At 35.6% G+C, this 21719-nt stretch overlaps 1 protein-coding gene across 1 annotated transcript; it reads right to left on the bottom strand.

Annotated features, from left to right (window-relative positions):
- Positions 1-308: 308 nt before the first annotated feature.
- Positions 309-21099, bottom strand: LOC129273650 (V-type proton ATPase subunit B). The gene is made up of 14 exons (XM_054910720.2): positions 20897-21099; positions 15982-16037; positions 14541-14639; positions 13814-13907; positions 12680-12757; positions 11541-11680; positions 10149-10253; positions 9232-9329; positions 8724-8847; positions 8153-8303; positions 5736-5818; positions 4919-5023; positions 3899-4028; positions 309-3438 (listed from the first exon to the last, which is right to left on the bottom strand). Exons 1-14 carry the CDS (start codon positions 20985-20987, stop codon positions 3302-3304), a joined length of 1491 nt encoding a protein of 496 aa, XP_054766695.1. The 5' UTR covers positions 20988-21099; the 3' UTR covers positions 309-3301.
- Between the last annotated feature and the right edge of the window lie 620 nt (positions 21100-21719).

The raw sequence follows: 21719 nt of genomic DNA, 5'->3' as shown, positions 1-21719 counted from the left end.
AAATTATAGCCAAATTAAGTTGCAGTTATACATACATGTAATGTATAGTATTGTATATATGAACATGTAACAGCTGAATTGGTTTAATTTTGTCATCGTTAATTTAGCCATCATAATTTTATTGACTCCATCATGGCTAACGTAATCATAACATTCACATCACCTCCATCATTATCCCTACCACTGCAACTACCATCATCATCACCACTGTCATCTTCAATTATCAACACCATCCCTATCAATAATGCAATCATACCAATATAATTTCATAAATGCTGTAACACCATTAAATCTCTACAGGTGTATAATTATTCGGGTAAATATACATTGTATATATCATATATTTATTGCAGTACTGACATTCAACATTGAATATGATATAGATCCAATGAAACTCCTAATACCATATGGGCTACACCCACACGGCCTACTCTCAATTTGGTCTAATTATTGTTTTACACTACACTTGGTCTAATAAAAGTCTAATTCTCATTAGTCTTAAGCCCACATGGTGTAAACTATTAGTAGAGGAACATCATGTGAGATGAGACCAAACATTGTAAGCTATGTGGGTGTAGACCTCAAATATGATGATGGAACTGTGATGATCTCTCACTTACAATCAATGAAGTGTTTAATTTGGTAAAAATCCCAAACAACAAGTCCACATCTGACTCAAATATTAGGTAGTCTCATTAGGTTTGACAATTTAGAACATCAATACATAATTAAATTTTATATAATATCTATGAACCATATCATTTGAACATCTATATGTACACAGTTTCAATAGTCTCTTTCACATGTATCCATACGCATGCCAATGTAACAAGATGCGTAATTCAAAGATCATATCATATGTAAAACTAGAATATTAAAGGGGGGCTTTTTCTACCATATTACTGAAATATTTTTCACTAGACGTCACAATTTATTTCATAATAGCTGACAACAGTTTTCCAGCATAAACATTTTCAAAATTCGGTCAGGCAGATTGATTGAATCCAGTGTGTCATAGTATTAAGGAGGATACAGCTCTGTTTATTTTCCAACATTAAATGCTCTTTCATGTCAATTCCGTGTCTTGAAAACATCTTTATATACATCTATTTCAGAGGCATAGATAAACGGCATATTTTCATGCCGTAACACCTTCACTGCAACTAATTGGTCGCAATTTTCACTACTCATTCCAAATTCTTGGCTTTTATCTGTGGAAATCAAGTCGTTTCATCATTACTGTATTCAATTCAAGAATTCTCCTCTGCAAGTTACATCTGAAAGCACTGAGGCAAAGAGCTATTTGGACATAAATTGCATAAAACAGATTTTGTATTGCCATTTGGCAATTAAAAACTCATCAGGGAAAAATCAAGAGCCATAGACAGAATGTTACATATGCATTCCTCTTCAACCAATTAAAAATATCAAAGTTCTTGAAATATAGAGCAATATGCCATGGAAGGTACAGAGTGATAAGTACACACTAACCATTTTAGAAACTTTGCACAGGTGCAATAGTAGAGGGTAAAGAGTCATTGGTAAAAAATAATAGCCAATATTGAAACATTGCACAGTGCAATAGTAACATAAGATGGAGAGTAAAGAGTGATTAGCAAAAAATAATCACTTTGCTCAAAGCACCATTTTTCCACATTCCCTAGCACTTATTACCCAAGAAAATGCTTTAGAATGGTTACTATCAGAATCAAGCCTACATCATCTTAATTAAAAGAAGTTTATTGCGCATGACTTCCACCTTTAAAAAATGAAAATTAGTTATTTGAGCTATTGTCTCTTTCTACCTATCTTATTCATGAGCATTAATTCATTTAATTTTGATGGAATGTTTTTTTTTTTCCAATGGAATATGATAACAGACACTAAGAAACAAAGACATTGAATATTTTCAAAAATATTTACCTCTCAAATATTTTTAACAGTTGAGACTAAATTGAAATAATACTTTCATATGCATACAATTGAAATGTTTGTTTATATGTTCTATTGACACTTCCATTCGGCTTAAGGTGAAAACTGTCAAATATTATGAAAGGCATTATTTAAATCTGAGTCTTTTCATGTGACACTAAGTTTTCAACTTAGATATAATTTCACATAAATGCATAAACATAACATGGTCTACTTCCTTCAGAAGGAGTTTTCTCTTTTATACTAAATTGAAACATCATATTCTTACAAAATTTTTATACTATACAGTAATTAATTAGTCTTGTGGCAATAATTATGAGGTTTTAGGTCTTTTTCTGTTGATTCTACCTGACCATATACTAGCATAACAATACTTCAACACGTAACATAAATACTTCAAGTCTAAGACGCATATCATGCCGAAAATGAACACATGTAGGATACATATCCTAACAATAGCACAAATTTGCACAAAATAAATACCGTAATCACAAACAATTGTATCCTGTGAAAAGTGACATCACATTTTCAGAGGATCACGTATCAATGTCACAATTTTCATTGAACTATGTCCAATGTATAATCAATATCACAAATGCAGAAAACATGATTTGAGAATGAGTTGGTTTTAATTTTATATCAAAGGAAATGCTGGATCAAAAGGAAATTAACCCAATGTCAATTAGAAATGTGTGGTTAATGTACAAATTCTATGGATAATTAGGCCATTTACCAGTCAACTGGTTAACACTGAATCTACAAGAACATTGTTTATCTTCATCCTCCCACATCATGCGACTTCTATGGAAATACTACAACACTTTGCCCAATCGATTCATGAATTCAAATGTGACAACATAGTGTTATAAGAAAAAGAAATAGTTTTTAAATCCATATGCATTTCAAAAAGGGCTTTTTTTTTACATTTCAGTTTGATCCTATTTCTTCTGAAAATCTTTCCTTGCCGAGATTTTTTTTTAAACATCGGATACAGACGGGCAGTCTCGGGTCTATGGAAAATGTGCATTATAGCATAATAGCCCAATCTTTGATGGGTTAAAGTATGCAAGCATTCACAGTGGGATATTGAGATCATTAATTGACATACAAATATCTATTGAGGTTGGGAGAAGATTGCAGAAGAATTCAAAGAACATGCCCACCTTTTGAACAGACACCGAAACACAGCGTACAATATTAGATAGGGTCTAGGGTCATAAAGGATACAAAACTAACGCAATACAAAACCCACTAATACCAACAGTTAGTTATTGCCCAGCAAAAAAAAGAAAGAGAAAGAATAAGATATACAGCAGGCTGAAAACAAGAAAGGGACAAAATAGAGATCCGATTAACGGTGAGAGAAGGGTTAACGTCTCGAGTCGCGAGGATAATACTCTGCTAAGATGTTCTGCGGGATTCTCTTCAACATCTCCTTTGGGAAGATACGTAGGAGTTTCCAACCGATGTCCAGAGATTCGAATACGGTACGGTTCTCATAATTACCTGCAAAGGTGAAACAGAATAAGAAATATGCACAGGTTGCAGTTACAGGTTGATTAACTTGGTGCTATTTGTTGTTTATAGAGTAATTGTTTATCAAGAACAAAATAAAAAAAGGTAGGCATTACAGAAAATAATTTATTCACTTTCGAGGCACGATTTAGGGAATATTGTTTCTATGGGGGGAGTATTGTCCATGGGAAACCATCAAGGATGCCACAAAGAATCAATATGAAGGCCTGAAAAATCTGTTTTTTTAAGGGTTGGGAATGGTTTAGTTCATACCAATTTTATTTTCATTATTACAACTAAACAAAAAACATTTTAAGAGTAGGCCTACAACAACCGAATAATTATTGCAATTATCACAAGCCTTGAGTTTGAATGGTTGCACTACCATTTTGTTGTCTATTTGCATTCCCACTATTTTTATGGTTGAAATAAAATTATATACGTCGCTTACCCTGGGTGATGAAGTTCTTCTCAAATTTGTGCAGGAACTCGAGGTAGAGGAGATCGTCGGATGTCAGAGCTTCCTCTCCTACCACAGCCTTCATGGCCTGGACGTCTTTACCAATGGCATAGTTGGCGTACTGACGGCAAGAATGGGAAAGGAATATTTAAAAGTTTTTAACATATATCATTCAATACCAGTGTTCTGTAAATGACAGGGAAAATGGGAATAGAAAATGTCATTTTCTTTAATTTCCACCCAATCACTATTTATACTATCCAGGAATGCTTGCAAGTGGAAAATGGGAAAGAAAAATTCCCTTTTCGTTAATTTCAACCCAACCACCAATTATACCATCTGGTAATGCTTGCCAGTATTAACAACAGTTTTGATCAAACAAGTCAACGAGGGTTCTCCACTTGCTCAGTCTTCCCAATGTATACTCAAATCTTCTTAACATGCCTGTCTTAAATATAGCCTCAATCCTTAATGTTATTTCACACACTGGTTCGTAAGATTCTATAAAAATCGCTTTACAAAGTGTCAAAAAGTTATCTTCATATCATGAAGCTTGTATATAAAGACCGACCATGGGAGACAAGAAAAGCAGTCTTCATGAGCAGGTTGTCCTTATGGACAGGTTCTTTAGTACAAGATTCAATGGCCTGTATTCTGAAATCTGGTTTAACTAAGACCATGGTCTAACTCTGTGCTAAAATTATGGGAAGCCAAACATGTCAATATTTGTTAACATTGTATGTTTCTCATGTTTACTGTGCTCTTTCCTAATTATTTAATGGCGGAGACATCTATCTTATTTATCCTTCTCAGACATTTAGGGATGAATTGAGAGTCAAATGAGATGATACATTCAATCTCTACGGTCAGAGATTTATGTCAAAACTGGCTTTCCATAGAATATGGGCCAATGTCTTTATGGGCAGTTTACACTCCTATACATGTGGTCACTCAAGCAAATATTACAATCAAAATTTACAAACATGCTGTAACATACATGCTGTAACATACCAGCTGGTTCGATACATCAGCGTGATCTTTCCTCGTCATATTCTCTCCAATAGCAGATTTCATAAGACGGGACAGCGAGGGCAGCACATTAATGGGTGGATAAATCTGGATGTGGAATGAGAACAATATACTTATGTATCAGACCTAATTTATAATTTCAGCATTTTCAAGCATTGGAAATATTCTCATATTTTAATAAATTCTTTCCCATGTATTATGTTTAGAAAATATCAATGTTTCAAATGTTGCATCAAAGAATTGTTGCTAATTTGAATGTTGATAAGTGATATAAGCTTAACAAGGTGGCTTATAATTTCAATAAATTTGAAATTAAGTATAATAAACACACCTAGGGAAGCGATTTTCTGCGATCGTGGAAAACGGACGGAATTCACGGAATCGTCCTTTTGAAATGGAAAGTGGCTTTTCAAACGGAAAACATATTTTTTCTCAAAACGCACAGAATACCAACAGAAATTACTCTCGAATCCTCAACGAAATGCGAATATCAACTGGAAAACACGATCTCACTTCGCTTCAACAATCTGTGTACATTCTATCTGGATATCAACACAGATCTGTCCCTCATTAGTGGTAACTGCGGTCTAAGGTACGCAATTTCTTTCTTTTATATATATTCTTGTCAAGTTAGATATAATTTCTTTTGAAAAAATCTTAAATGTACAAAAAACGATCCAAAAATTGGGTTTCCGCAGAATGTTAGATCTAACGTTACTGCTATTAAATACTTCAGTCCCTGTATTGGTGAGAGAAGCCAACTTAGTTCAGCGGAACAACCAAATACAGTATCTGTTACCTGTCTACTGTCTAACTGCCTGTCAACGTAGATCTGTCCCTCTGTGATGTAACCTGTCAGATCAGGAATGGGATGAGTAATGTCTGGCAAACGAAATATGACAGGAATAAACAAAAAAATTAAATGAGAATTCATTATCGGTATATTCCGGGATGTTTTAAAACAGCAAAATAAGTAACATGGAGCTTAGATTTAAATGAGAATTATCCTTGGTATATCTGATTTTCAAAGGCAGAAAAAAATAAATTAAGACAAACACCTGAACCTGGAAAGTAAGTTTTCACCTTGATACAACTCAATACTGTGATTTAAACCCCGTTGACTCTGTAAACTCACTGAAAATACTTTGTCAACATTGCTTCAACAAATGATTATTTTCATGCTTTAAACAAAACAATTTTGGATAAAGACAATATGATACAGAAAAAGGTACTGATATGATACAGAAAAGGGTATTATAGAATGGATGAGAAAATCCCTGCAATCTGATTGGTTGAGAGCTATGCAAGAATTTTTACTGGGCTGCATGAACGATATCCCGATAATCAAAACGATATCCACTGTAAACAAGCTATCGCCCGAAAAGGTCATTGTGATGTCATCGCGCATGTACTGTTACGCTTGTTTACGTCAAAACTTTGAATTTTCGATCCAGGCAGAATGAATCAAATAAAGGATGCAAAATGATCTGTAAGTACAAATACGGTACCGTAATAGTCATAGGGATTAAAACTGCCCGCATACTCGTTAGTTGAGAAGTCCAGACATACGAACTAATGTTAGATCTACTGCCCTGGGCTGGCTGTGCACAGCCAAATCTCCACTGCAGGCCCAGGCAGCCGTAGACGCTGCCCCCCCCCCCCCCCCCCCGGCGCGGGCATACACACACAGCTATTGGAGGTCTGAGGCTGCCTCATAGATCTAGTCAATGCAAAACTGTATCTGGCATTTTGGGTATGACATATTATCAAGTTAGGCATACATATTTATGTTGTCCAGGGTTATCAAAGGGTCTGCATTTCATCTTGGAATTTTCATGCATGCGGTAAATAAATCATGCGTCCGGTAAAAAAAATCATGCGTCCGGTAAATTTTTAATGCGTCCGGTAAATTGAATTTACCGGACGCATGAATTTATCATGCATCCGGTAAATCATTAATTTTTGTGGTTTATTCAATAAATTTTTTCCATTCTACAAAACAGATGATGCATGGGTTTCTTTCGTGGGTCAGTGGAACTGTGTGCACGCGGTAACTTTGGCATTATGGTCTAAAGTTACCTTGTGCACACAGTTCCTACTGACCCTACTGGGACCCTACTGGACCCTCCCTACTGGGAGGCAGTGTAGCTCAGTCGGTTAGAGCGCCTGTTCCGGATAAGATCGTAGATCTCAACGTGCGTGGGTTCGAGTCCCGCAGCATGCCGGAAGACGTCTAACAAAAAAAAAACTGATGCTAGCGTTGTGTGTTAACGTGCCTCACCGCTGTGTTCAGTGCGGGTGTGAATGCAGTTGGAAAACACTCCGTCCATCGGAAAGGACGCAAATGTTGGTCCCGTGTATAGGAGAGTCACAACCTATTCACGTTAAAACCAATACACTATTCGTCAAAGAGTAGGGTGTTCACCCGGTGTATTGCACCTGCCGGTCCCCGGTACTACAATACTGCAAGAATCTTCAGGATTGAAGGAGGCAGTGTAGCTTGAAGAAGAAGAAGAAGAAGACCCACTCTAACCCATGCATCATTTGTATACTGATTTCTTTCATTTTAATGTGATTTGAGCCTACATGTAATTGGCTTAGCCTAAATATATATGAAGTATGATTTACATTTCTGTGATACATCCAGTTAATGACAAACAGGGGAGTGTTTCACGAAGCATCTTGCCAGTGATTTTCATCGAAAAATTTGCTCTGAGCCAATCAGATGAAAGGATTTCAATAGCTTATAACAAATAATGAATATCCCTGACATTTCAGTTCATGAAATGCTCCCCAGGTATCAAACTTGCTATTATGGTGACATCAGTTGTGTTCCATGTGTTCAAAAAATGAAAATATATGAATTTGGATTTACATTTTTGTGATACATCTGGAGGGGGGGGGGGTGTTTCACAAAGATTGAAGTATGACCTAGTGTAGCAATAAAATGCCTAGGCATGACCGCAATTGTCAGATCATACCAAGAGGATGCGCACTTCTGCGTATCAATCAATTAGTTTGCGAGTTTCATATCATGTACGCGTTGGAATTTAAGTGCGACTCCGAGTCACACTTAAATCTTTGTGAAACACCTCCCCAGATGTATCACAAATATACTTTATAAGGAAACCTGGGGAAGCTTCATGTCTCTGATTTTCAGTGTCAAATTTCCTCTGAGCCAATCAGATGCAAGGATTTCACTAGCTTATAACATACCGTCGTTAGGCATAGTAAGAATGGGAATCTGAGTGATGGATCCATTGCGACCTTCGACCCGACCTGCCCTCTCATAGATAGTTGCCAAGTCGGTGTACATGTAACCAGGGAAACCACGGCGACCCGGGACCTCTTCACGAGCAGCAGACACCTAGAGTTAAATCAATAAAGATCATTGATGCTTTGATAAGATCAAAATTCCAAAGCTGGGGTATGTAAAACAAAATAATACACTTGATAACATTAGTAATATTTTCTATGGGGAATTACAATAGATTAACTGTTATGCTTAATTGTACAACTGATTGTATATATTTATGCTTTACATGTAGGGCCCTCCTATGGGGTGTTGCAAGAAACTTGCGATCAATTGCAAGTCTATTTTTGGTCCCTAAATCAATCATATGTCTTGTAGTTAATTGCAAATTAGTGATTGATTGCTAATTTGCTTCTTGAAACAAGATTTGCTACAGCTAACGTTGATCTATCAGTTGTAAATTTGCAATTGATCGCAAGTATTTTCTTGCAACACCCCCCTAGACTGACAACCAAATAGATATGTCAGGCTTACCTCTCTCAAAGCTTCTGCATAAGAGCTCATATCGGTGAGGATAACAAGAACGTGCTTCTCACACTGGTAAGCCAGGAATTCTGCAGCAGTCAGGGCTAGACGAGGGGTGATGATACGCTCAATCCTGATTAAAAAAACAAAACAAATTCAGTCAACATATTGACATGCTCCAGCAGTCCTTATTCATTGTATTTTTGATCTCTATAAAAAGGTACAACTGCAATAAGCAATCGAACAAAGGGTAATTCCATTTTAGGGCTAGAGGTGACTAGTGGCAGTTTTATACATCTGCAACTCTCCACCCAGGTGAACTTTATGGGTGCTTAGTAGAAAGAAATTCCTTGAATGCTCTATTCCCTTACTGCAGTAGCCATGCTAAAGACTGGGTAGTAATTACTATTATCATTACCATCATCATCATCATGATCATCATGATCATGGTAACAATTACCATCATCACTATTATGCTTATCATCATTATATTATTATATCATTATAGGATACTTACGTAGGATCATTGGCCAGGTTTAAGAAAAGACACACATTGTCCATAGAACCATTCTCTTCAAAATCTTGCTTGAAGAACCTAGCAGCTTCCATATTCACCTAACATAAATATCAAACCAAAAAAATAAAAAAATACATATGATATTAAAGAGTAATAAGAATATAGGAATTAAAAGAGTGTGTTTTCGTGGATGTACATTGCATGAAATTTTACCATGTTTTAGATATTCAATATTGAAGTCAGGTGATGAAATATTACATTGAATAAAGTTTAGTTCTCTGTTTTCACCAAACAATGTAGTGATGTTGTCTACACTCAAAACTTGGCATGAAAGGGTGCATTTTGTGAAGGAATTCACTAACTTTTTAGCACAACTATATATGTATATAGATATATATATATTTATATATTAGACAAATATTCAAATGGCCTTTCTAAAAGGAAAAAAAAATCCAAGAGTGTGCTAAATATCTTCAAATAAGAAATTCAAATTAGCACAAAGTACCATCAGACAAAAAAATTAAGCATACTACACTTTTGTAAGACTGGAATGTGAGATGATGCTCCAATATAATTCACATTACTGAACATCCAACAAAGTTTGAGACAGGCTTCAACCTATGAACTTGTATTTTATATAATACAATTCTTTTCGCTTGTCACACTTTAAAATGTATTTATTCATATCATTGTTATTGCACGAAAATGTTAATTTGTTATTGATTTAAAAATGAAAAGCAATAGTGTGCCTTATTAACAATATAAAAGTAAGTTTTAGATTTGTAAGTAACAGATTCACGAGGCTACGAATGAACCAGTTGACCACTGAATTCAGTTGACTCCTTTTGTCCAGAGAGTGGCAGAGACCACCTGGATCCAGTAGGCAAGGGGTTTAGAATGGGCATGGGAGAACTTACACCCATAGCAGCAAAGATGATGGCAAAGTTATCTTCATGTCCGTCCAAGACACCCTTGTCCGGCAGTTTGACCAGACCGGCTTGACGACAGATCTGGGCAGCAATCTACATGGCAAGAGATAATAGGGTTAATGCATTGAAATAAAGGAAATTAAATTTTGGAATGATAAACACAAAGTCTACTTGTTGTTTTGGTTGAATCCAACTCTATCCTACTCCCATTTGGCCTAATATCTTAGGCTGTAGTCACACGGGCACCGTAACACAAAGGTTAGCGATTAAACGCTAAATGAAATTACCAATCAAGATCCTTGTTGCATGCGCATTTTGCTAAGTACACCGACCATGAACCAATCAGAATTGTTCTTTGAAATTAGCTATTAATCGCTAACCCTTGTGTTACGGTACCCTGAACGACCAAAGCTATTATTTAATTTTCAATGCCATACCATCAATCAGTCTGGAGTCAATTTCATTGGTATGACTGCGAAAGTCATTCATTTATATCAGTATGTCCAACCTCATCCATAAGTTTGACCGCCCAAAGTTAGCCTGAAAAGCAGCGTAGGCAATTACACAGGGTGATGGGTGAGTTTGCCATTATTGCAGCCCATATAACCCCTCAATTTTCTCAAAACCTTATTCTTTGGGGCAACAGCTTTCTTCAAAATCACAAATCATTGGCACAAGAATCTTCTTTCTACAACCATTTCTATACCCCATATATAAACTTAATGATTGAGAAAGTAAAAGAAAAACAAATTTGTGTTGAGTAATGAATTGGACAACACATGTTTAAGTGTTTACTCCAGAATGCCTCAGTCAGGTGATAATTATATGGTATTGGACGGTTCATAATGGGATACCAGATAATTATCTTTAATGAGTCGAGCATAATTAAAATTCCATGAAATAAAGCCCCAGTTAAGTGATTGAGCACATAACGTCACTTATTACACTCAGGAATAATAGGAGCCCACTTCATGCAATAAATTTGATCATAGAAAAGCGACTTAATGTTCTGCAGCTCTTTATGGCTTAAATTGCGCATTGCATCGCATCGCTTACTGCGAGCAATTTCTATTTCATGCATTTGCACATTTACAGAGACCATGCAATACATACTAAACAGCAAAAAAATTTGTACAATAGCCTGTGGGGGATCAATCAGATTTCAGCGCATCGCAAATCACGCAAATATCTTAAATGCACAGCTGAAAACACCCTATATTATAATAATATTCATTCATTGGTGGTGGCATTGATTTTTTATTAACCTGATTGCTAAGAAAGTATGATGCAACCAGAGGATCAAAGGCTCAAGGTCCTCTCTGAGGGACATGGTTATGGAGACAAATGCATTACCAGAGGGAACCAAAGGGCATTACTCACTTCGTTATGAGGGAGACCAGCAGCAGAAAAGATGGGGATCTTCTGTCCTCTAGCAATGCTGTTCATCACATCAATAGCTGAGATACCCGTTTGGATCATCTCTTCGGGGTAGATACGAGATTGTGGATTGATGGGTTGACCTGCAATGCACACAAACAATAAATATGTTTAAAGACCTTCTTCTTGAGGGAAAGGATAAATTCGAGACCCCATTTATCATTTTCTAGATTGCTAATTCTGTGTTCTTTGGTAATCTACACATCACATTCCGTGTTCTTTGAAGACATGTAGAAAAGGATATGATAAAGCAACTGTAAATGGTGAAAATCTTATAAAAATGTAAATTTCTATGCTGACACAGCTTGGCAAATACATGCCCAGCACTGTAGACAGGTAAGATGGTCTGATTTTTCAATATAGCACAATTTTGATCTTTTTAAATTTTGCTTTGATTATCATGATTTTTGCTGTATTTTTTGAGAATTTAGAAGTTTTGGGGATGAAAGTTTGTGCTTATGGTGGAAGTTTGTGGATTCCATGTTCTTCCTGAATTCCATATTTTTGTTCTCTTTTTGGTATCTATAGACCTTATGCATGATATGACATTATAATCTCATAGCGCCCTCCCTCAGAGGATACAGGAATACACATAAACAGAGTTGTCAGAGATGTGCCAGCTGCAGATCACCAACACATGCAAGACAATGGCTACAGCCTCTATGATGGCGGTGCAATGACGTCAATGCATATGTTATCTTAAAGAAAACTGGGGACTAAGTGATAATTTTAAGATTTCAAGATCTATTCTGATTATTTAGAGAAAATATAGTAATAAAAATGTTCAATACAAAAAAAATTGTTCTACAGATGCTTCCATTAAAAATATGACCCCAAATCCTGAAATATTTGGTGTGAAAATTACAGTGTAGTCCAATCCAAAAATTTCTATGTGCAGTGCAGTTGACACAAAGCAAAAGAGTCAATATCTGAAAATCATTCAGCATGCAATAATGCTTGTAATAGGTTGCTTTAGTCTTTGTGCAACAGGCTCCTGGTATCAAAATAGTTGCACTTGGCCAGAATTCTCCCCAGGGAGTGGGCAATGTTTATCAATTACAAATGAAAAGCAACTTCCTTACCTTGGATATCCAAAAAGTCTTCTGCTAGTACAGATGGCCCTTTGTCAATGGCTTTACCAGATCCATTGAATACTCTTCCTGTATAAATTTTAAAAAAAATATGGATTATCTTTAATAATTTTTATTTCATCAAATTAATAAAATAATGATGCATTATAGTAATTAGCGATTAAAGCCTATATTTAGTTTTGGTAAATCCCTCCCCCCCAAAAAAAAATAAATCATGTAACCATTCCTAGATTATATTAAAGCATGTGCCCTAAAATGATTATGGTGTAAAGTATATGGCCCGAATTCACAAAGATGGTTTTGAAAACCCACGGTTGAGTCCATGGATTATGCAGATTTCCTGTATAGATTACGCTTATTTTACCGCTTATATTAAAACATGTCCAATGGTGATGCGCGCTTTTGTCACAGTGCGCCAAATTGACGCCTGTTGCGGTGGTTATCCACGCTATTTTATTCATGAGTCCACTGTTTTCATTCATGAATCCACTCTTCAAACAGTGGACTCATGAATAAAATAGCGTATCTAACCATGGTAACAGGCGTCAATTTGGCGCACTGTGACAAAGCACGCATCACCATTGGACACCTTTTATACACGCACCCGATACGCACTTAATTAAGCATAATTTATACAGGATATCTACATAAACCATGGATTCAACCGTGGGTTTTCAAAACCACCTTTGTGAATTCAGGCCTATGTGTTAAATTTGATGAAGGTAAAGATTTTACACAAAAATTTATTTTGATAACGTGCCCGATCAAAATAAAACATCTGCATATTTTTGTTTGTTTATCTAAAACCCCTTCTCAAGCATAAAACAGACTGAAAATTGCAGGATATAATCTTTAGTAGCTTTCTACCATCCAATTACTAAATCTGTTGAACAAGGGCTCAAAGGGCTATTTTAAGTTAAAATAAAAACACTACCAAGAGAGGGCACAGGATGCCAAATTTAAAATCTAAAGGCAAAAAAAAATCAAATTTGAATTCCAGCGGCCGATAAACATATTCAATGACTACTAGTTAGATGAGCCTTAAAATAAATTCACATTACTGACATTAAGCAAAGCTTTAGATGGGCTTAAATGCGGATCAAATGAGAAGATAAGAAGTCTTACCTAACATGTCTTCTGAGACAGGCATCCTTAGAATATCTCCTGTGAATTCACATGTTGTGTTCTTAGCATCGATACCCGATGTACCCTCAAAAACCTGGTATGACAATTAAACAAAAACAAATAGAGTATTATGTTAATTTGGAAGGTGTTTCACAAATACTTTCCAATATCATCTAATATCTCAATTCATACCTAGCTAGGCCATTTTGGAACATTTTTACCTTTCATATTTATCTCAGTATTTTCTTTCAACATCATTCACTTATAGGGGGCACTCAATTCTGAAACAAAGTTCATTCATTTAAAAATCCATATTGTTAATAGAAAAAAATCATGCACCAATGTATTTTCAAAATGTCCAGTACATGCTTCAACTGCATAGCATACAGCAGGATAATCTGATTTATGTTATTTTGACAATATACATGTATTTCATACCTACATTTCCAATAAAATTTATGATCAGGCAACAAAATAATTAACTAGCACCAATTGAATATTATATGAAGTTTTTCATTTCAATGTTCTTCAAATTCATTTTGTAAATGGGAATAAACAGAGAAAACACTCCTTTGCAACTGTGTATTTTGTCTCACAGACACACATATTTTAACAAAACAATAAGATCAGTTCTTAATTAAGAATTGAGAAGAATAAAACTGGAGCTTCATTGTAGTCTGCAAAATATTTTCCAAGACTATGTTAGGATTGACCCTTGACCTCTTACCTGTACTACAGCAGTTGACCCACTGACTTCCAGCACCTGACCACTCCTCTTTGACCCATCATTAAGGGTCAATGTGACAATCTCAGCATACTTTGGGAACTGTAGCAAGAGAATGGACATTTTTTTTCAATTATTTAATAAACATAGTCAAATTATCAAGGTGGTGGAAGGGTAGCTCAATTGTCGATAGCATTGGATTCACAACCAAGCTGGTGTACTACAGCCATTCATGAAACATTAATCCTGTATCACCTTGTCCTTTGGATAGGAATTAAAACTGTCAGTCCCATTACTGCTAACTTAAATCCTTCACTATGTAATATCTTTTTGCTGATTTTTGTTTTTCTTTAAAGAGGGCCTGAAATCTGGGGTGCACATAAAACATGGTGCATCTGATAATATAAATAAACAAATATAGGATTCGTATAGCCCACATATATCCAACTTGTTAGGTGCTCGAGGCACTCCTATATTACCCCAGCTAAGCTGGTCTACCTATTCCGGTGTTCACAGCTTTTTGAGGAATTACTTCCTTCCGGTGCCTATTTACCTCACCTGGGTTGAGTGCAGCACAATGTGGGTAAATTTCTTGCTGAAGGAAAATATGCCATGGCTGGGAATCTAACCCACGTCCCTCAGATTAAAAGATGAGTCTTAACCACTAGACCATGACATGCCTGATAGCGTAATGTACTGTACCAGTTCTGGATACAGTCTATCGTGTGTCACAAGAAATTTGCAATTGATCGCAAGTCAATTCTAGATCTCAAACATCAATTGAAGGTCATGTATTTCATTGCAAAATCATAGTTAATTGATGGTATGCTTTTTGCATCAACAAGTATCAATTCCTTTGCTTCAGTTAAAATTGAGCTATCACTTATAAATTTACATCTGAAATTTGCAATTGATTGTAAATATTTTCCTCCAACACCCCCTATGCCATCATAGTCTTTCAATAGATTTGAAATTGATTTTATTCCATTCTTTAAAGGACAATACCCTGGGCTATTAATCAATTTGATACTCAGTCCAAAATTTCAAGTATTTTACTCAGTATTTTGCTTGAACAGTGAAATACTAAACCATCTTTGGTATTCAATTGCATTTTTTGGCTAAGTATTTTGCTTTAATCTAAGTCAGCCACCTACCTTAAGCCAGACCTAAGTCTGGCTTGCGTGCAGTTTACAACCATGATACACGCGGTCACATTCTGAACACAGATGGATACATACATTGCGTGTTATTTAGCTTGAATTTTATGACGTCACAATGGTTATTAGTAAGTATTTTGCTTCAATGTGGCTCAATAATAAAGTAAAATACTTAGATGTGATCTAAATACAAGTTTAAGCATTTTGTTTACCAAGTAAAATGCTACGTAAAATATTTTACTCAAACCATACTTTCAATTAAATACCAGCTCTGATGATGTACATACCTTCACATTGTCCAAAATGACCAGTGGTCCATTGACTCCACATACTGTTCTGTATGCTAATGTGGAAAAAGTCAGAGAAAATTGGGAAATTACATGTATACTTATTGCAAGTTATATCAAACATTCAATCAAAAGAAAGTTGGATAGTGAACAAATCTGCTTGCATGCAGAGATATATATCAGGTGAATAATTATGTTGGTCTTGTATGGCATTAATTTTTCATTATGCCTCAAAAGAATGATTTTAATCAATTAATCAATCAAAGATTAAGAAATTATTAGGATTCTTCACATTTAATTAAATGTGTAATTATTAATACCAAACACAAATTACAATAATGATAATCGTAGTGAGTAATAAAATGTCAAAGTAATTAGGGAGGAAAGAGAGCAGGTTGCAAATAGTAATGATTTATAATATATTAAGAAGATCATTAGATATACATGTATTCTACCTTAAAATACTTAAGACTAAAATAAAAATTTGCTCTCATCAAATGAAAAAAAAAATTACACAAGGGGAGAGTTACTTTACTTGCAAGTACTGTAGTAGCACAAAAGCATAGATGGGTAATATCAATGAAGATAATTATATGAAATTTGAAACAAACAACAAATAAACATGGATGATGCCAGATTGGGAGTCAATTCTAGAGTTGAGACAGGAAGCATGTAGGATGTTACTTCATGCTCCTGATTTGACTATCTCCTATCTCACTTCCTTTGATGATCAGGGGGGGGGGTTCACATAACGGGGAATAATTTTGCTTTACAAATTTGAATAGCATTTTTGGTCATGAAAGAAAAGCTCTCAACTAAATAATGTACAGTCCTATGTAAAAATATGCTATACAAAAGACTTAAGTTTAAACAGTGTTTCAAAAACGTGGAGCAAACTGCAATATACCAGGAAAATTATTCCCTTCATAAGGTTTACTAAGTGTGACTAAAAACCACGCTTTACATTGCGAGTTGCATATAGCACATCATCACATTAGCTGGACCATACTTCGAGGATATAAGTGCTGCTGTGTATTAAATTAACTATTAATCAATGAGATCATGGGCATACGCAGGAAGGGAGGCAGGGGCAGTTGTCCCCCCCCCCCCCACCAAAATTGTGAAAACTTATTTATTTACTGAAAATTTTCAAAAAAATTCCCCAAAGATGTGCACAAAATCCTTTAATCTCACTTGAGAAAACACAAATGCTCCCAAATGACAAGTTAGTCACTTCACTACCTTGCTTTCGAGTTTCTTCAAAAAATATTACGCGTCCCCCCCCCCCCCCCCTCCGGGAAAATTTTGCATTATGGTCAAGAATGAGATTATGCATTAACTACCATGTGTGGTTTGCCACGGAAGCATGACTTTTAGTCAGACTGAACTACAGGTGTTCACAAGCCTACCTGCATATTCAACAAGCAGAGTTTCATGAACATCATAACATTCAATCAATCATCTTCACATAGTGAATTATATTGGTGACATAGATTGAGGATATAGAATTGAAATTGATGAAGAAATTGATAGAAGCATTTGATAGAAGCATTTTTTGTGATCTATGAATAAATTTCAGATAAATTAAGGATAAATAATTTTCTGGTCAAAATTTCTAAACTCTGTGTAGAACCTTGGTAAACCTCATGTAGCTCTCAGATGGAACAAAAATAATCAAAATCAATCAACAAATAAATAAGTATTTTGAGTTTTGAAAATATATGAATAAATTAACATATTTAATGAGTTTCAAAATTCTGTGTTGAAATTTTGTATCACCGCCTCAAACTATCATATAAAGCAAACAAAATTGAAATTGATCAACAAATGAAGAAGAAAAAACATATTTTGTGATATATGAATAAATTTTGCATAAATTAGCATAAATAATTTTCTAGACAAAATTTCAAAATTTTGTGTACAAGTTTGATGAACCTCATGCAGCTCTACTAGATGGAAGAAAAAAAAATCAAAATCCGTCAACAAATAAAGAAGAAGAGGCATTTTCTGTGATTTATGAATAAATTTCGAATAAATTAGCATAAATGATTTTCTACTGAAAATTTCAAAATTCTGTGTAGAAGTTTGGTGAACCTCATGAAGTTCTACCAGATGGAAGAAAAGAATCAAAATCGATCAACAATTAAAAAGGAAGAAGCATTTTATGTGAATTTTTAAAAATATTTAATGAGTTTCAAAATTCTGTGTAGAAGTTTTGAATCCCCCACCTAATGCTATCATATAAAGCAAACAGAATTGAAATCAGACTTGAAATGACGAAGAAGAAGCATTTTGAAATTCAGTCAACAAATAAAGAAGAGGCATTTTCTGTGATTTATGAATTTCGCATAAATAATTTTCTACTCCAAATTTAAAAATACTGTGTAGAAGTTTGGTGAACCTCATGTAGCTCTACCAGATGGAAGCCAAAAATTCAAAATCGGTCAACAAATAAAGAAGCATTTTTTGTGAATTTTGAAAAATGTGCATAAATTGGCATATTTAATGAGTTTCAAAATTCTGTGTAGAAGTTTTGAATCCCTCACCTAGTGCTATCATATAAAGCAAACAGAATTGAAATCGGACTTGAAATGGCGAAGTGTCATTTTGAAATTGTGGATGGACAGACGACAGACGCCACGCCACGGCATAAGCTCATTGTTCATGGTTACTAAAGTGCTTAGAATGTCCAGTTCTTAAGTTGGAATATCAAAAGTTTTAAAATCTGTCTTCTTGGGCATCTCATCAAGAGTCAAAATGACAAGAATTTACTGATTTATTTGAATTAGTCTTGAGTCTTGTTCTTTCTTTATTTACTAATAATGATCATAATTTTCCCTTTTCGTACTAATACAGATATGTATTAATGTACAGTGTTTATTTTTCACTCTATGGTGCCATTTTTAATTCTGTCAATAATCCATCTCTCAAGGTCGCAATGAATTAAAAAATAAATAAAATTGAATCCAAGTTTATGATTGACAAATACAGTGGACTGTGGTGCACAAAAGTGAGTAAACACCACCAGGAAATGAACATTTAATTTTGAATTGTTCAAGTTCTGCCATGTTTTAGATATTGAATTGTGAAGTCAGGTGATAAAGTACCGGGTATATATTCAATTAAGTTACATATTCAATTAAGATTCTCTGGGCTTGCCGAACATTTGTAGTGTTATGTTGTCTACATTTAACAGGGGATGCGGAAATGTTTTGAAAGTGAAAGTGAGAGGGGGCTGAGCCAAAAGTGGGGGGCTAACCATGCAAAAAAAATCACAATCAGATGGTCGTTTACAATATTTCGTACACAGTTTCACAGTTTTTAAAAAAGGTGAGGGGCTGCAGACTGTAAGTGACCTGCAAGTTGCCAGATATTTTTTATATAAATCTTTAGCTAGAGAAAAGCATCCAAATATTGGACAAAAATGATTTTGTTCAACTCTCACCCCACATCTAAATCATGGAGCTATTGGGGTCCTTCCATGCATGTGATGCACCAACTTACATTCTATTGCACTGTAGCGTGCATACACAATAGAGCCAGATTGCCCCTTCCAAAAAATATTCCAGAACTAAATTCCAGGGGTAAAATCCACATTTGTGATTTTTCAAAATTCATTAATTTAAGACCATATTAATATTGGACTCATAGAGAGGAGATTTGTGGGAGAAATATGGCAAAAAGAGATGACAAATGTTAAATCTACCAAGAAAAATTTTAATGGCCACTACAAAGTTTTCCCCACATCAACAAATTTGACACCATTTCAAATAACGGACACCGAATGAACTGGTAATACATGCTGTACTGCCTGTGTGCACTTTTTGTCTGAGCAAATGTACCTACATGTAGAGCTTTTAGCAAACATGTCCAAAGTTCATTAGAGATGAAAGATGTCCTGTCAGTAAGTAAATCTACAATCAAATAAAATACTTTTTGTATTCAGAGCACAATTTCAATGTAGTTTTTAATTGCAAAAATCAATCGCAGCACACAGCTTGATGCATCCACTATTTGGCAACTGCGTCCAATAACTGGGAAAAAACAGCTTCTAGATCTAGTCTATTAGTAAATAAATAATTCAAGAGTACCAGATTATTTTTTTTTAAAGTTTGATTGGTCACTCCTCACCGGGGGGGGGGGGGGGGCACTCAGTATATAATGCATAGTGGGTAATATGTGCCGCTGAGGGGACCCCCATTTTTACAATCAAATTTCCGTTCCAAGGATAGCATTTTTGTCTTATTGAGAAAAAGAACAAAGAAAGCCGCTCCAAAGCATAGCATTTTCTTCTTATCGAGAAAAAAAGAAGGAAGAAATCCGCTCCAAAGCTTCGCATATTTTTCGTTACGCCGTTCCGGCCGCATTGATCTGCTACAATGAGCCGCAATTTTTGTGAAAAGCGGCCGCAGAGCGCTGTCCGACCATCGCCTCTGCGCTAGCTCACCCGGCGTCCGTGCCGCCGGGCCAGCTGCATGCACATTCCATAGGGAGCATAAGCACTCACACGCCCCTGTTTTTTGTCTCGCCAGCGGCACATACCTACTACATCATACATGTACTACCTCACCATTCAATAAATCCAGCTTATCTCCTCACAGTCACAATATGAAAAGTAAAATGTTTCAAGTCATTTCTCCTAATTCATTTTTTTAAAGTGAGGCTGAAATGAAAAACAGTCGATTTGATATTATCAATTTTTCATCAGGAGCTCCAGTCCAGTCCAGACACAACTCACACTCATTAGTACATTACACAACACACTGACTAACATAGTAATAAGACACACATCACCGCTGCAGCTGCCCCGCCTACACTTCCCCGTGTACCTTAGGAGCAATTCGATGGTAATCTGATAATCAGCTGCAGCTAAAAATAGTAAAAACTTGTAATTTCGCATATGAAATTTACTTACTTAATCTGGGTTGTGTGATATAATCTCTTGTTACAGCTGCCGTATGCTCTTTGGCTGCTTCCATCTGACCTCTCTGCATTCCATACGACATCTTGACTTCTGGCAAAATGTAAAATTTGTGTCGATTTTCAGAGCAGAATAATTGTTAGACGTGAAAAAGTCGTGAATCAGTCAGCTCTCACGTGATATTTAATGCTGCCCTCTCTAGCTCGCCCTAATTATTATACACGAATTACCTCGAGATCCCGAAGGCCTGCCTTGATGAGGTGAAGAAAGAATATATATATTTTTTTAGATATACTTTCGTTTCATTTATTGAGGCCATGGGGTGGTTGTCTTTAATCATTGCTTATCTATAATTTCTGTTTCAATCACACTGACGTAAGCCCGGGTGGGCCCGTTGTGGGGGCAGTGGGTGCTTTGTTTACATTCTCGATATTTTTAATCCTTAATTAAGTTTCAACCTGCTTCTCTTGTCATTCTTTCTATTTCAGATGTGTTCATTCTCACATCTGACTCTTTTGTTCAACGTCCTTAAGTTATAATATACCTAACTCTAAAATTACCCGACTTCAAAAACTTCAGAATTCAGCAGCTCGCATTGTTTCTCTGTCAAATAAACACGACCACATCACTCCTGTTCTTAAAGACCTCCATTGGTTGCCCATAATTAAAGGATCGCATAGTTTTCAAAATTCTACTTTTGGTTCATCATATCATCAATGGATCCGCACCCGATTACAACAAGTCTCTTATACACCACTATCAACCTGCACGCACACTGCGATCATCCCAATCTAGTCTCTTGCATATCCCACTATCT

Source organism: Lytechinus pictus, chromosome 12 (genome assembly GCF_037042905.1).
Source record: "Lytechinus pictus isolate F3 Inbred chromosome 12, Lp3.0, whole genome shotgun sequence".
Classification (NCBI taxonomy): domain Eukaryota; kingdom Metazoa; phylum Echinodermata; class Echinoidea; order Temnopleuroida; family Toxopneustidae; genus Lytechinus; species Lytechinus pictus.
This window is presented reverse-complemented; position numbering and strand designations above follow the sequence as displayed.